Source organism: Hypanus sabinus, chromosome 3 (assembly GCF_030144855.1).
Source record: "Hypanus sabinus isolate sHypSab1 chromosome 3, sHypSab1.hap1, whole genome shotgun sequence".
In the NCBI taxonomy this organism is placed as follows: Eukaryota; Metazoa; Chordata; class Chondrichthyes; order Myliobatiformes; family Dasyatidae; genus Hypanus; species Hypanus sabinus.
Genome location: NC_082708.1, coordinates 27,061,707 through 27,079,619, shown reverse-complemented (window position 1 = coordinate 27,079,619; position 17,913 = coordinate 27,061,707). Strand labels below are relative to the sequence as shown.

At 42.6% G+C, this 17,913-nt stretch overlaps 1 protein-coding gene across 1 annotated transcript in view; it reads right to left on the bottom strand.

The window, feature by feature from the left end:
- The window catches only part of p4ha3 (prolyl 4-hydroxylase, alpha polypeptide III), a 78,094-nt gene that overhangs the window by 36,321 nt on the left and 23,860 nt on the right, over nucleotides 1-17,913 (bottom strand). The window contains exon 8 of the mRNA XM_059963932.1: nucleotides 1,769-1,833. Coding sequence (XP_059819915.1) covers nucleotides 1,769-1,833 — 65 coding nt within the window. The remainder of the gene's footprint in view (nucleotides 1-1,768; nucleotides 1,834-17,913) is intronic.

Here is a 17,913-nt window from a genome sequence, read left to right as displayed (position 1 = left end):
TACCCCATCCCTTATTTATTTATTTATTCATTCATTATTCCCCCCCCACTTTTCTCTTGCTCTTTTTTCTCTCTCTGCCCCTCTCACAATCACTCCTTGCCTGCTCTCCATCTCCCTCTGGTGCTCCACTCCCCCCTTTCTTTCTCCCTAGGCCCCCCATCCCATGATCCTCTCCCTTCTCCAGCTCTGTATCCCTTTTGCCAATCAACTTTCTAGCTCTTAGCTTCATCCCTCCCCCTCCCTTCTTCTCCTATCATTTTGGATCTCCCCCTCCCCCCTCCCACTTTCAAATCTCTTACTATCTTTTTTTTCAGTTAGTCCTGACGAAGGGTCTCGGCCTGAAACGTTGACTGTACTTCTCCCTATAGATGCTGCCTGGCCTGATGTGTCCCACCAGCATTTTGTGTGTGTTGCAGAGATTTATAGGAACCATTTAAGGTACCCTATATTAAACTTAAGTAAACACCATGCATTTTTAGTTAAATGCCATCATGAAGTTAAATGAAAACAAAGAGAACAGAAGCAACACACATAAAATTCTGGGGGAACTTAGCAGGTCAGATGTTTATTCACGGAAATGAATGAATAGTCGTTGTTTCGGGCTGAGACCCTTCATCAGGACTGGAAAGGAAGGGGAGAAATTCCAGAATAAAAAGGTGGGGGAGAGGAGGCGGAAGGGACCTAGGGAGTGATGATAGGCAGGTGAGAAGAGGTAAGAGCCAGAGTGTGGAATAGAAGAGGCAGGGGAGAGAAATTTTTTACTGGATGGAGAAATCGATGTTCATGCCATCAGGTTGGAGGCTATTCAGATGGAATATTAGGTGTCGCTCCTCCACATGGAGGGTGGGCTCATCTTGGCACAAAAGGAGGCCATGGACCGACAGGTCAGAACAGGTATGGGAATCGGAATTAAAATGTTTGGCTATCAGTTCTGGCGGTACTCAACAAAGCAGTCCCCCAATTTATAACGAGTCACGCCAATGTAGAGGAGGCTGCATTGGGAGCACCAGACACAATAGATGACCCCAGCAGATTTGCAGGTGAAGTGTTGCCTCCCTGATAGGACTGTTTGGGGCCCTGAAAAGGTGAATGGGCAGGTCAGTTCCAGGTATAACAGCCAGGAGGGACGAATGATTAGTGGGATGGAATAGTTCCAGGGATCACGGAGGGAGTGATCCCTGTGGAAAACAGAGAGGGGTGAGAGAATAACCGAAGCTACAGGAATACAGATGAATGTATAGATGAGTGATGTCCCCACTGTTGAAGACGTCATCAAAATTTGGTGCCTGAAGAAGGTGACACCCATTATTAAAGAGGCACACAAAATTCTGGAGGTACTCAGCAGGTCAGGCAGCATCTATGGAAATGAATAAACATTCAATGTTTCGGGGGCAAGGCCCGTCTTCAGGACTCATTATCACGGACTTCCACTACCCAGGATATGCCCCCTTCTCATTACTACCATCCAGAAGGAGGTCCAGGAACCTGAAGGCCCACACTCAACCTTTTAGAAACAGCTTCTTCCCCTCCGCCATCAGATTTCTGAATAACCCACGAACCCATACACATTACTTCCCTACTCCTCTGTTGCACTTATTTATATATATTTTTAATCATAACCTGTAGTAATTTTTATGTCTCGCTCAGTAGTGCTGCCACAAAACAACATATTTTCCAATGTAAGTCAGTGCTTCTGATTCTGAAGTGAGGATTAGACTTGTGTTATTGGAAAGCCACAGAATCCCACTGGCAGACACGATATTATTACCTCTTACTGATCCGATATTCCACCGCAGTTTGCTTCTCTCCCGAGGCCACCACTGACCTCTGCAACTGTTGAACCGAGAAAGCAGTGTCAATGCATCTGTGTTGTTTCAACCAGCCAGTAAATTGCAAAACTGCAAGATATGCAAAATTACCTTAAGCATTGCACAGTTGTTGCCCCATTGAACACGTCACAGAAAATGTATCTGTTTATTAGCTGAGTTAAAATTCCCCGCTTGTCTATTGTTTCAGTTTGGAAGGAGAGAATTTTTCTGTTCACTCACTGTTAGAACAGTACGGCTCAGGATAGACCCTTTGACCCTTAAATCTGTGCCATCACAAACTGTGCATCATTCACTCTGGAAATATTTGTCAATAGAGAATTGTGTTTACGGAATACTTGACCTCATTAGCTATTTCTACAGTTCCTGGAGGAGAATTGAACACCAAGCGTCACTGGAAGGAACTCTTATATTTTCTAAGCCTTCTTATTTTCTGCCAAGAACGGTTTTCCAACTTCCAAACAGCTGGGTGTGGTGCACTTTTATAGATCATTCCACACAGTAACAGACAGTGAGCAGATGTGTCAGAGTGACCTTTTGTGATTCACCCGTTTTCACTGCCCTAGGTCTCATTTCTTCAGCATTATCTGAATGAGAGCAGACTAAAAGAGAGAGCTCATCCTATAGGGAAGGTAAAGAACTAATTCAGGTCAAGTCAAGCTGAAAAACAGGACCTCCAGGGTGACAACCTCTGGATGTGCCACATGCCATTGAGGGCAAGAATAGGGTGATTTGGCAGATGAATGTGTCGCTGAAGAATTGTTTCAGATGTATGGAACACTGGGATCTTTTCTGGGGAATATCTGACCTGTACAACAGAGACAGGCGACACCTAAACTTGAGGGGTCCAATATCCTTGCGGGCAAGTTTACTAGAACCGTTGGGAAGGGTTTAAACTAATGTGGCAGGAGGATGGGAACAGGAGAGACAGAGCTGAAGATAGGGATGTTGGTTTAGAAGCAAAGGTAGTGTGTAGGGAGTCTATGAGGTGGATAATAAGGCAAAATTGCATTCAGTGGAATGGGTTGCAGTGTAAAAGGGGGCAAATACAGGCCTGAAGGTGTCATATTTGAATGCACGCAGTGTGCAGAACAAGGTAGAAATCTTGTAGCACAGTTAGAGATAAGCAGGTATGACGTTGGGGGAATCACGGAGCCATGCTGAAAGGTGATTGTAGTTGGGAGCTTAATGTCTAAGGATTCACAACCAAACGGAAGGACAGGCAGGTAGGCAGAGGAGGAGGAGTGGCTCTGCTGGTAAAAAAAATAATGAAATTAAATCTTTAGAAAGAGGTGACATAGGACCGGAAGATGTAGAATCTTTCTAGGTAGAGTTAAGAAACTGCAAGCGTAAGAAGACCCTGATTGGAGTTGTTTACAAACCTCCAACAGGAGCCAGCATGGGGAGGTAGGAAAAGCCCTATGTCAAGAAAGCAGTGTTACATAAGTCATGAGGGATTTCAATATGTAGAAGGATTGGGAAAATCAAGTTAATGCTTGATCCCGGGAGAGGATTTGTGAATGCCTCCAAGATGGCTTTTTAGAACAACTTGTGGTTCAGCCCACTAGGTGACCAGCAATTCTGGGTAGGGTGCGGGGAATGAACCAGATATGTTTAGGGAGCTTAAGGCAAAGAAACCCCCCTAGAAAACAGTGATCAAAATATGATAGAATTTATCTTGCAGTTTGAGAGAGGGAAGCAAAATTCAGATAAGTCGGAAATACAATAGAGTAAAGGGAATTATAGAGGCATGAGAGAGGAGCTGGCCAGAATTGACTGGAAGGGGACACTAGCAGAGATGATTGGAAGAGCAGCAGTGGCTGGAGTTTCTGGGAGCAATTCGGAAGGTGCAGGATAGATACATCCTTAAGAAAAGGAAGTATTCTAAAGCCAGATTGACATAACCGTGGCTGACAAGAGAAGTCAAAGCCAACATAAAAACAAAAGGTAGGGCATAAAATAGAGGAAAAGTTAGTCAGAAGTTTGGGAAATGTTTAAAAAACAACAGAAGCAACTAAAAAATCATAAGGTGGGAAAAGATGAAATATGAAAGTGCTAGCCAATAATATCAAAAATAATACCAAGAAGTTTTTCAGATATATAACAAGTCAAAGAGAGGCAAGAGTAGATATTGGACTACTGGAAAATGATGCTGGAGTGATAGTAATGGGGGAACAAGGAAATGACAGACAAACTGAGTACATAGTTTGCATCAGTCTTCACTGTGGAAGATATTAGCACCATGTCAGAGGTCTGAGAGAGTCAAGGAGCAGAAGTGAATGCAGTTGCTATTACTAGGGAGAAGATGCATGTAAAACTGAAAGGTCTGAAGGTAGATAATTCACCTGGACTTGATGAACTGCACGCTATGGTTCTAAACGAGGTAGTTGAAGAGATTGTGGAGGCATTGGTAATGATCCTCAAGAATCAATAGATTCTGGCATGGTTCCAGAGGACTGGAAAATTGCACATGTCACTCCATTCATCTAGAAAGAAGAAAGGAAATTATAGGCCAATTAGTCTGACCTCAGTGTTTGGGAAAATGTTGGGAGTTGATTGTTATGGTTTCAGAGTACTTGGAGGCCAAAGTCAGCATGGTTTCCTTAAGGGAAATCTTGCCTGACAAACCTGTTGGAATTCTTTGAAGAAATAACAAGCAGGATAGACAAAGGAGAATCAGTTGATAGTGTGTACTTGGATTTTCAGAAGGCCTTTGATAAGGAACTGCACATGAAACTGATAAACAAGAAAAGACCCAATGGTATTACAAGAAAGATAGCAGCATGGTTAAAGTACTGGCTGATTGGCAAGAAGAAAAGAGTGGGAATAAAGGGATCTTTTTCAGATTGGCTGCTGGTGACTAGTGATATTCCACAAGGAACACACACAAAATGCTGGAGGAACACAGCAAGCCAGGCAGCATCTATGGAAAAGAGTAGAGCTGGTGGAGGGCAGGAAGAGCCAGAAAGTGATAGATGAAGCTTGGAGGGAATCGCAGAAGGGGCGAAGTAAACAACTGGAAAGTTCATTAGTTCATTAGCTTTCCGCAAGGATCGCTCCCTACATGACCCCCTTGTCCATTCATCCCTCCCCACTGATCTCCCTCCTGGCACTTACCCTTGCAAATGGAACAAGTGCTACTCCTGCCCCTACAACCCCTCCCTCACTAAAATTCAGGGCCCCAAACTGTCCTTCCAGGTGAGGCGACACTTCACCCACCTCCTGGTTTCAACTATTACCTTGTGATTCTTTCTCCCCTCTTCCAGCTTTCTTACTCTGACTCTTCATCCTTTTTTCTAGTCCTGGTGAAGGGTCTCGGAATGAAACGTCGACTGTACTCTTTTCCACAGATGCTGCCCGGCCTGCTGAATTCCTCCAGCATTTTGTATGTGTTGCTTGGATTTCCAACATCTGCAGATTTTTTCTTGGTGGTGTTCCACAGGGGTTAGTGTTGGGACTGCTTATTTTTACCTTGTATATCGATGATTTGGATGATGGAATTGATGGCTTTATGGCCAGTTTTGCAGACAGTACGAAGTTAGGAATCAGAGAGGCTGCAGAAGAACTTAGATAGATTAGGCAAAGAACTGGCAAGTGAAATATGGTGTTGGGAGGTGTATTGAGTTTGGTAGAAAGAATAAATGGTAGACCATTCTCCTTAACGGGAGGAAAATTCAAAAATCTGAGGTGCAGGACTCCCTAAAGGTTAATTTGCAGGTTGAACCGGTAGTGAGGAAGGCAAATGCAATGTTCGCATTCATTTCAAGAGGACTAGAATATAAAAGCAAGGATTTAATGCTGAGGATGTATAAGGCACTGGTGGGCAGTTTGTGGCCCTTTATTTAAGAAAGGATGTGCAGACATTGGAGAGGTTTCAGAGCAGGTTCACAAGGACTTTTTGGGAATGGAAGTGTTATCACATGAGCAGCAATTGAAGGTCTGGGCCTGTACTCACTGGTATTTCGAAGAATGAGAGAGGATCTTATTGAAATTAACTGAATATTGAGAAGCCTGTAGAGAGTGGTTGTAAAGAGGGTGTGAAGAATCCCCCAGACTCCACCACTCAGCTGCACTCGCAATTTGTAATGGAGGTGGGAGGAAACCCGAGCAGCTGTAAGAAATCCCCACATAGTCACGGGGAGCAGTGCCAACTCCACACAGAGAAGAGCCAGGGGTTACAGTTGAACCCGGGTATATGGAGCTGGGTGTAAGAGCTCGACCATCTTTGCCACTTGGCTGCCCACAGTCCCAATTACATTGGGCTGAAGAACCTTTGATGATTCTGATGGACTTCCGTTGCTTCAATTGTCAAAAAATTCTATTTTTACTTGCCTGTCCATTCAATAAACTGCCTACATTTCTCTATTTTATATTGCAATCCTCTTTACTGTTTTTAGAAGCCTTCGGACGCAGTGGTAAATAAATGCAATTCACCCGAGCTCCACTCCACATGCACTGAATATACCCCCTATCACACAAGGAGGGTAGGCTGGAGTTCCAAACTCAGTAAAAACAAGGATGGAATGGAATTGATGTTACAAGGATGGAATGATGAATTGATGGAAATGTTACTGCAGCTCATTACCATTTCAGATGATGCACAATACCAAGCAAACCTTGTTTAGTTTTACTTGCAGATTATGTGTAGGATTTGTATATAGATTTTTTTAAATGCTAATACTATTATTGCCAAAAGTATGTTGGCTCCGAACTCAGGACATTTGAAAAAATAAACCTCCGCTAGATTATATTTAACTTCATATTTAAAGTATGCAGATTGTTTGCATTGGAAGAAGAATGTGAAAGTCATGCCAGTTCAGGGAACAGTGTGAGAAAATACCAGGCTTCATTGAAACCTCGGACTCACCCTAGTCAGAATCTAATCTTATTGTACATCCTGCAATCCATGGGTATAAGGGCACACATGAACAGTCAGGAAAGTCCAAAGACATCATTTCTAACACCATTGTTTTTCATTGATTCTATTGTATTTCTTTGTTCTACTGTGAATGCCTGCACTAAAGTGAATCTCAGAGCAGTATCTGGTGATATATATGCACTTCAATAATAATATTATTTAAACTTTGAACTTTGTCTTGTTTTCACTTCTGCCTATTATTACTTTGTTATGTGTATCTCTACTTTTAGTTCTAGAATAAAATTTCATTTCATTTGTAATTTTATTCAAAGAAGAAGAGCTATTTCCCTCAGAGTGACTGGGTGAATTTAGTGATTTCACTCCTGACTACAGAGCCAATTCCCAATCTGGAGAAAGAAAGGGAAATATTGCAGTCACTGGGAACCTAAAAACCACCACAGAAACGCAGTAAGTTAAAGAGCTCAAACAGAGGGTAATAGGCCATTCGGATTTCAAAGTTCAAATTGAATTTATTATCAAAGTGCGTATATATTACTATATATTACCTTGAAATTTATTTTGTTGTGGTCATTTGCAGGGAAAAAAGAAATACAATAGAATTATGGAAAACTACACAAGGATTGACAAACAACCATTGTGCAAAAGAGGACAAACTGCAAGGAAACAACATATTGAGAAATTGAGTTGCAAAGGGTCCTTGGGCAGCATGGTGTTAGCGCAGTCACTATGCTAGTGATCACGGTGTTGGTGCAATCATTTACTATGCCGTGATCATAGTGTTAGCGCAGTCACTTTACAACGCCAGTGATCACGGTGGTTAGTGCAATCACTTTACTATGCCAGTGATCATGGTGTTAGCGCAGTCACTATGCCAGTGATCACGGTGTTGGTGCAATCATTTACTATGCCAGTGATCACGGTGTTAGCGCAGTCACTATGCCAGTGATCACGGTGTTGGTGCAATCATTTACTATGCCAGTGATCACGGTGGTTAGTGCAATCACTTTACTATGCCAGTGATCACGGTGTTAGTGCAATCGTTTCCTATGTCAGTGATCACGGTGCTAGCGCAGTCACTTTACTATGCCAGTGATCACGGTGTTAGCGCAGTCACTATGCCAGTGATCACGGTGTTGGTGCAATCATTTACTATGCCAGTGATCACGGTGTTAGTGCAATCGTTCATTATGCCAGTGATCATGGCGTTAGTGCAAACGTTTACTATGCCAGTGATCACGGTGCTAGCGCAGTCACTTTACTATGCCAGTGATCACGGTGTTGGTGCAATCGTTTACTATGCCAGTGATCACAGTGTTAGTGCAATCGTTTACTATGCCAGTGATCACGGTGTTAGTGCAATCATTCACTATGCCAGTGATCACGGTGTTAGTGCAATCGTTTACTATGCCAGTGATCACGGTGTTAGTGCAATCATTCACTATGCCAGTGATCACGGTGTTAGTGCAATTGTTCATTATGCCAGTGATCACGGTGTTAGTGCAATCGTTTACTATGCCAGTGATCACAGTGTTAGTGCAATCGTTTACTATGCCAGTGATCACGGTGTTAGTGCAATCATTCACTATGCCAGTGATCACAGTGTTAGTGCAATCATTCACTATGTCAGTGATCACGGTGTTAGTGCAATCATTCACTATGCCAGTGATCACGGTGTTAGTGCAATCGTTTACTATGCCAGTGATCACGGTGTTAGTGCAATCGTTCATTATGCCAGTGATCTCGGTGTTAGTGCAATCCTTCACTATGCCAGTGATCACGGTGTTGGTGCAATCGTTCACTATGCCAGAGATCATGGTGTTGGTGCAATCACTTACAATGCCAGTGATCACAGTGTTAGTGCAATCGTTCATTATGCCATGATCATGGTGTTAATGTAATTGTTCATTATGCCAGTGATCACAGTGTTAGTGCAATCATTCATTATGCCAGTAATCACGGTGTTAGTGCAATCGTTTACTATGCCAGTGATCACGGTGTTAGTGCAATCGTTTACTATGCCAGTGATCACGGTGTTAGTGCAATCGTTTACTATGCCAGTGATCACGGTGTTAGTGCAATCGTTCATTATGCCAGTGATCACGGTGTTAGTGCAATCGTTTACTATGCCAGTGATCACAGTGTTAGTGCAATCGTTTACTATGCCAGTGATCATGCTATATTGCTGCCAGGAACACTTGCTGGCTGCCCCCATCATAATTGTTGTTGATATGATGTGATGCAAATGATGCATTTCAGTGCACGTTTTGATGTTTCGATGTATTGAATGTGTGACAAATAAAGCTAATCTTTGAAAATGAGTCTGTAAGATTGAAAGTTGCCAGATTTTCAAAAGTTTGGCTTTTGCAGGGAGCACCGCCTTTACAATCTAAAACATTCAGGACCAACACATTAACTTAATTTCATGCATCCAGATACTTATGTAACTAATCACATCAAGTCACATGCTTTAGTTCTTCCTACTCCACTCGCTGCACAGCTCTTTGCCTTATAAACTCTCTTGCTGCCCCATCACTCTCTTTCTGCTCCTTCTTACTACCCTCCTGCTGTTTCACAGATCCTCCACCTCCCTGTCTTTATTTATGAAGCCCAAAGGAGAGGCTGAAAAATGCTGACCTTTGATCAACCAGAACAAACTTATTCAATTGATCATAAACACAGGAGATTCTGCAGATGATGGAAATCCAGAGCAACACACACAAAATACTGGAGAAACTCAGCAGGCCAGGCAGCATCTATAGAGGGGAATAAACAATCAATGGTCTGGGCAGAGACCCTCCATCAGGATTGGAAAGGAAGGAGGAAGAAACCAGAACAAATGAGCATCTCCAAGATCCATCAGTGGCTGAGTTAAAAAATGCCATTTGGTAAGTGAATTATAATTTATTAATCATAGGAACTTACAGAGTGGGGGTCCACTTGGCCAAGCTCGGTACAGCACGTTACCATTGCATAGTTAATAGTACAATGCTTTACAGCACCAGTTACGAGATCTGAGTTTGATTCCCACTGCGGACTGTAAGGAGTCTGGACTCTCTCCCTGCGACCACGTTGGTTCCCTCTGGGTGCTCCCGTTACCTCTGACATTCCAAAGACGGACAGTTAAGGTAAGTGAGTTGCGCGCGCTGGGAGTGTGGCATCACGTGCGGACTGTCCAACGTGACCCTTGCTAATTGCATTTGATGCAAGTGGCATATCTCACCACGTGCTTCGATGTACGTGTGACAAATAAAGGTAATCTGTTTATCTGGAATGCTGCAATCATTGGAATTAGAGGACCAGGAAGACAATTGACTGGAGGAGGCTTTAGATGTGCTGTGGACTAACATTAGTTTTGAGGCAGAACTGGTGGTAGGAATTGAATATGGTGTTCAGGATTCAGTCAAGTTAAGTTATTTGGAAAATTAGTTCAGACATGACCTATTTGTATGTCCAGACATTACAGGCAGTGGTTACAACTTCTGCACTAATCCAGCTGCACTGGAACAGAAAGTATTGCTTGATTCTGTGACATGTAGCCATTCTTATCTGGGACAGGAGATTCACAGTGATGCTAGTTCAAGCCCACTCACAGTTAAAGGAATGCCACTTAGGTGAAAGGAATTTTGTTGACTGTGGCACTTATTCCCAGATAAGGCTAATTTAGGACAAAGTTCTCTCGGCTTGATCTGCCTTTCACGAGATTTATCCATTTCCCAAACCCAATCATCCTTAGAGCAAGTGAATGACCTTGCTGCATTAACATTGTTGTGTGGAAAACTTCTCCTCGCCTCACTGACTGGGAACTAGGTTGATGGCACAAAAACATGTTCCCTGCTGCCCGAAGCAGCCAACAGAGGAAGGACAATTTCCGACATCAGTCGGATTCACGCTAACCCTACTGCACCACCTAATCTCTGGTGGGAGGTTCTTGAAATGGAAAAAGATACTTCACTATCCACTTAATAGATTCCAAATGTCAATTCAGAACAAAAAATAAACAAGGCTGGGAATACTGCTGTACATACGTGATTCATTAGGAATAATTTATTCCAGTCACTCTTCGTTCTTCGGTTGTACAAAAATATTATAAGATAAAAGTGAAAAAATGTTCACTGCTTACTTGTGAAATATGGGGTTCATTTTTTGCACAGTAGTTTTACACTTTACAATTGAGTCAGAGTCATGCAGTATGGAAATAGGCCCACCAGCCCAAGTTGCCATTTTAGAAAGATCCCCCTCCCTGAGTTTTAATTCTTTCTGGGTTGACTTTACACCTTCATTAGGGAATAATTGTCATTCAGTTCAATTCTGGTCCTCTCCTAATCTGCAACAATGCTCTCTGACTCCCCTGCTTGCTGTGTTTGAACCTTGTCAGGGATTGCTTTGATCTGAAAATTTTAACCTGATTTCTCTAAAGGTGCTATATTCTTTCACCCCTGCACTGTCCAGATTATTTGCTCTTCCATTTTGTATGAGTTGGATGTGTACCTACTGAAACCTAAAGTCAAACAGCATTAGCTTCACAAGGGTTAACATGCTGCTATGCGGGGCCCTTTCTACTTTACATATTAGGTCTTGATAATGAAATACAACAGGCAGAAACAAGTCTAAATTCTTATGAGTAATGTGTAATGTCATTAACGTACCAAGATCCCATACATCATTGGCTTTTCCTCAACAGGAAAAAGATTGTGAAAGTTTCTGTTGTTGTAGCTTTACACAGAAAATTGGCAACCAACACGCCACAGCGAGTTGGCAGATGTTACACTACATGGAATGATTTTCTATTTAGCTTTGGTGTTCATAGTTGTTCTATTATCTGCGGGTTTATGATAGAACAGCTATAAAAACAATGTTTGTTTGCTTTGTGGTTACCAACAACAGATTTTCCCTTTGCCTGCCAGGACACTCTTCTTGCCAGAAATCGTCTAATGTGCAAATGGTTATGATGTCCATTGTGGAGTACGAAACTCTTTCCTCCACTACATTTAATTCCCACTTTGCCTTGTTGTACAGTGACTTCTTAACGCTGCGTTTCCCAGCCAGCTCATTCAAGGTGTGCATGCTACGTCAGGGCCGGAATGTGTGCCGACACTTGCCAGCTGCCCCCGGGTAAGTTGGTTGTTAATGCAAACGATACATTTCACCAAAATCGTGTGATAAATAAATGAATCTGAATCTGAAACTCATCCTGCTTCATGATCAAACTGGGCACTGACTATTCCAGTCTTTGAGAATACAGGGGACCACCTCACATGGTTCAGGTGTAGTTAGATGGGACTAGGCAGAAAACCAGACCAGCAGAGATCAGACAGGCCAGAGGGCCTTTTCCTGTGCTGTAGTTCTCTTTGACCCTATGACCTGAGAGATATAGTGCAGAGAGGCAAAAACAATCTTGAACCCAATATACAACACACACGAAATGCTGGTAAAACACAGCAGGCTAGGCAGCATCTACAGGGAGAAGCGCTGCAGCGTTCTACCAGCATTTTGTGTGAGTTGTTGTTTGAATTTCCAGCATCTGCAGATTTCCTCGTGTTTGAACCCAATATCACAGGATCCTGCACTGAGGAAAATTAATTGGAGAAAGCAGCCACTCTTCAGCCTCGAGGCAACAGAGAAAAAACTGAGAGAAATACAGTAAATGGGACTGAAAGCTGCTGCCAGATACGCCACTTCTAAAGGCAAAGGAGGTGCGAAAAGCATGTTTTGGAGAGCCACCAAGAAATTCCTTGACTTACAGTGGCTAATCACTGCTTGGAATGCACTTCCAGATATGGTGGTGCAGATGCATATGTGGTGTCTGGGTGGGAGTTGTGGGGAGAGGCGTCCCTTTGCACAATTGAATGCTGGGAAAAGTTAGGGATTAAAGTGAATTTGGACAACCACCAAATAAAACAGGTAGGCCGGGCGCACAATGAAGCTCACCGATACCCTTTTTGCAATTCATTGCCACTGACATTAGTGGCAAACGTAACAGATGTGCCTCCACTGCTGACAGATGTGCCAAGCCCCAGGAGTTCAACCAGGAGCTTCCTTGGTAGCTGCAGAATGCGGTTCCACCAGCAGCAGCCAGACAGCTGAGGTCTGCCACCTGCCCTGAAACAGACTGCTGGAGGGCCTTGTTACCGGTAGCTAGCATTGACAGGATAGTATGCATAACCTTGACAGAATAACCTCAAAACAATTGTAAATGTGTAAGCAGGGGACCTTTAGTGAGATCCCCCTGCACCCCTCCCCCATTCTTCTAAATCCAGTTACTACAAGCCCAGAGCCATTAAACGTTTCTCATATGTTAACCCTTTCATTCCTGGGATAATTCTTGTGAGCCTCCTCTGGATCCTCTTCAATTCCAGTACGTCTTTTCCTAAGGGGCCTAAAACGGCTCACAATACTCCAAGTGCAGTCTGGCCAATGCCTTATAAAGCCTCAGCATTACATCCTTGCTAATGTATTCTGGTCCTCTCAAAGTGAATGCTGACATTGCATTTGCCTTCCTCACCACTGACTCAACCTGCAAGTTAGTCTTTAGGGAATCCTGCACAAGGACTCCCAAGTCCCTTTGCACCTCTGTTTTTTGAATGTTCTCCCCATTTAGAAAATAATCCACATCTTTATTCCTTCTCTATAGATATAAATAGAAGCAGATAAATAAATAGCAGGATAGAAGCAAAGAATGGGAATAAAGGGTACCTTTTCTGGTTGGCTGCTGTCTCTTGCCAGTCAGCTAGTCTTCTATGTATGCTAGTACCTTTCTTGTAATACTATGGGCTCTTACCTTGTTAAGCAGCCTTAAGCGCAGCACCTTGTCAAAGGCCTTCTGATAATCCACCGACTCTCCTTTGTCTATCCTACCTGTTAACTCCTCAAAGAATTCCAACAGATTTGACAGGGGAGATTTCCCCTTTAGAAAACCATGCTGGCTTTGGCCTATTTTATCATGTACCTCCTTGTACTTTGAAATCTCCTCCTTAATAATAGACTTTAACATCTTTCCAACACTGAAGTCAGGCTAACTTGCCTATAATTTCCATTCTTCTGTCTCCCTCTCCTCTTAAAGAGTGGAGTCACGTTTGCAATTTTCCAGGCCTCAGAAAGCATTCCCGAATCTAGTGATTCTTGAAAGATCATTACTAGTGCCTCTACAATTTCTTCAGTTATCTCTTTCAGAACCCTGGGGTGTAGTCCAACTGGTCCAGGTGATTTATCTACTTTCAGGCTTTTCAGTTTCCCAAGCACCTTTTCCTTAGAAATAGCAGAAACACTCAGTTCTGCGTCCTGGCGGTCTTGAATGCCTGCAATTCTGTTACTGTCTTCCACGGTGAAGACTGATGCAGATCAGCTGCCAATTCTTCGTATCCATTACTACCTCTCCAGCATCATTTTCCAATAGTCCAGTATCCACTCTCATCTCTCTTTTACTCTTAATATATCTGAAAAAAAAACTTTTTGTATCCTCTTTTATATTGTTGGCTAGGTTACCTTTATATTTCATCTTTTCAGGAACAGCTTCTTCCCCTCTGCCATCTGATTTCTGGATAGACACTGAACCCATGAACACTTTTTTATTTCGGTTGTTTTGTTCTACTTATTTTAACTTAACTATTTAATAGACCTATGTGTATATATACACTTGGAATAACCCAGGTTTTCTCTATCATACATTGCATTGTACTGCTGCTGTGAAGTTAACAAATTTCATGACATATACCGGTGATGTTAAATATAATTCTAATTCTCTCTTTATGGTTTTTTAGTTGCCTTCAGTTGGTTTTTAAAAGCTTCCCAATCCTCTAACTTCCCACTAATTTTTGCGATATTATATGCCCTCTCTTTTAGTTTCATGCTGCCTTTGACTTCCCTTTTCAGTTATGGTTGCCTCATCCCCCCTTTAGAATAGCTCTTCATCTTTGGAATGTATTTGTCTGCTATTTATTTATCCATTTATATTCATATCTATTTATAATAAATTATATTAATTTATCTCCCTCCATTTACCTACTTCCATCTCCCAACTCCACTATTCCCTCTCCCATACTTGGTTTGATCTGCCATGAAGGAGTTTGGGCAAAACACCAGCAAATGGGACTGGCCTCAGCATAGACTAGCTGGACTGAAGGGCCCATTGGCTCTATGGCTCTATATCTATCCCATGGAACCCTCTTGCTGTGATGGAACCTGCCTCCGGAAAGTCATTTTGGATGCAGGATAATGTGGCCTGCACATCAGATTGAATTGAAAATGCTCATAAACTCAATGGTCTAGAAGTTGGCTTGAGAGAAGATGATGGTGGTTCATTTTCCCTGCCAAAGGATTTGGAGGATTTAGCAGGGACAGTGTCAACGGTACTTCTCCAGTGCTCAGATGATCTTGCTGTATACGGGTGCCCAGTAGACCATGAGCTCATTGCCAAGTTTGGGATTTTGCCCCACAGATGGCTTTCTCCTCAGACAGCCGTTTCTGTTGGTGCATTGGAGGAAACAGGGAAGTTTCGTCATCCATGTTCGGATTCACTGTGAGATGGCTCCCCAGATATGGACAGTGTTTTAAAGAGAATCAGCATGGATCTTGATTATAGGGCAGCAGGGGCAGATTAGCGAAAACCTTTGTTCAGTAAAAAACTTTTGTTTCATAAAAGAATTGGCACGGGAGTGTAGCAATTAGTGTGGCACAATTACTGCTCTAGCGATCGCTCTTCCTGTCACCCCCACCCCCCGTAAGGAGTTTGTACGTTCTCCCCATGACCATGTGGGTTTCCTCGGGGTGCTCCTGTTTCCTCCCACAGTCCAGTAATGTACAGGTTAGGGTCTGTGACTTGTTGGCGTGCTGTGTTGCTGCTGGAAGCTTGGTGTACATTCGCAGTTTGCCTAGCAGAATCCTCACTGATCTGACTTGATGCAAACAAACATTTCAATGTATGTGTTGATGCACATGTAACAAATAAAGCTCATCTTTATTTTTAGATGAAATGCCTTGGATACTTCAGTGATATAATCAGTAACGATCTGAGATTCAGCCACCATGTCCTCTAGTGAATCAGAATCAGGTTTATTATCACCGGCATGGGTCGTGAAATTTGTCAACTTAGCAGCAGCGGTTCAATGCAATACATGATAGATATAGAAAATAAATAAATAAATGAAATACAGTTGTTTATATATGTATGTTAAATAGTTAAATTAAGAATAGTAGTACAAAAACAGAAATAATAAAAAAGTGAGAAAGTGCTCATGATTCAATATCCCTTCAGGAATCGGATGGCGGAGGGGAAGAAGCTGTTCCTGAATCGCTGAGTGTGTGTCTTCAGGCTTCTGTACCTCCTTCCTGATGGTAACAGTGAGAAAAGGGCATGTCCTGTGGGATGGCAGTCCTTAATGATGGACACCACATTTCTGAGGCACTGCTCCTTGAAGATGTCTTGGACACTACGGAGGCTGGTACCCATGATGGAACTGACTAATCGTACAACTTTCTGCAACTTACTTCAATCGTGCATAGTAGCCCCCCACCCCACCCCACCCCCATGCTATAGTTGGCAGATTTTGTCTCAACAGGAAGCTCCATAGTCAGCATTCATGATTTACTCAGTGGCGTCCGTATTATAAATAAGCTCAGCCACGCTGAGCTCTGTAACGTATTTCACCATCGATGGAAGGTGATGATTTACTTGGTTGAATACCGAATAACCAAACAATGTGTGATGTTAAGTTTGATTTCAAAATGCCATTTGATTGATAATACTTTAGTCAGTCGCAGGAAAGGGGTTATTTGCTTTTTCCAGCGGAGTCTAGGATTTCATCCAGACTTCACAAAGGGGGGCAGTGGGATGTCAGTGGTTGACGTCAGCTCCAACATGTGGACTGTGAGGCTCTAACGTGTAAGGAAACTGGAGCAGTAAGTGATCATGGGGGCTGCAGGTCAGCAGTAAGCTCCCATTAAGTACACAGTCCGCGAATAAAGTGGAAACACCAGTTACGTTGTATTAGGGAAAGGTTGAATAGGCTAGGACTTTATTCCCTGGACTGTAGGAGAATGAGGGGAGATTTGACAGAGGTGTATAAAATTATGAAGGGTATAGAGAGGGTAAATGAAAGAAAGCTTTTTCCACTGAGGTTGGATGAGACTAGAACTAGAGTTTGTGGGTTAAGGAAGAAAAGTGAAATGTTTAAGGGGTGCATGAAGGAGATTCTTTTCAGTCAGACAATGGTGAGAGTGTGGAACGAGCTGCCAGTGGAGGTGGAGTATGAAAGTTTGATTTCAATATTTAAGAGAAGTTTGGATAAATACATGGGTGGGAGGGGTATGGAGAGCAATGGTCCAGGTGCTGGTTGATGGGACCAGGCAGAATAATCATTTGGAACGGACAAGATTGGCTGAGGGGCCTGTTCCTAGGCCGTAGTGCTCTTTGACTCTGTGACCTTGACTATATTCTTGATACTCATGGTAGTGCAACTTATAATCATTAGCAGTGAATCCCAAACCTTAAATTGAAATGCTGGCTTTCATGTCAACTTGAACAGCCGATAGTAAGTGCGAGACAAGCCACACATGGTTATCATTCAGCTCCTCCTACATCAGAGAAAATGAACCCATTCAAATGAATTAGCAAAGGTATGTGAGGTAATTCATCGCAGGATTTCTGAATTGTAGGTTCTTATTGTTATTTTTAAACAATTGGATCTCACAGCTCCAAAGGAAAGGGTAACTTTGTGAAGATTCGGCATGTCATCTTAAACTTTGACAAGCCTTTGTAGACGTGTGGTGGAGATTATATTGACTGGCTGCATCAGAGCTTGGTATGGAAACACCAATGCCCATGAACATAAAATCCCACAAAAAGTAGTAGATATAGCCCAATCTGTTATGTTTTGCAACCCCAAAACATAAAAAAAACTAATTGTAAGAAAAAGAGAGCCAGAAGATAACTCGTGTACGTTCGAGTTTTACTTTAAGTACATGTACGTATCGCGTGGTAGCGTCGTGATGTATGTAATTCATTTATTTTATATGTAATCCTTAATTAATTATTTAAGCAAGCAAATGCTTAATAAAACAATACAGTGCTGTGCAAAAGTCTTTGGCACCCTAGATTTTTTATATGGTTTCTAATGGTGTGGCCTCCACAGAGCCCTGATTTCATCATCATCGAGGCTGTCTGGGATTACGTGGAGAGACAGAAACAAGCGAGGCAACCAAAGTCTGCAGAAG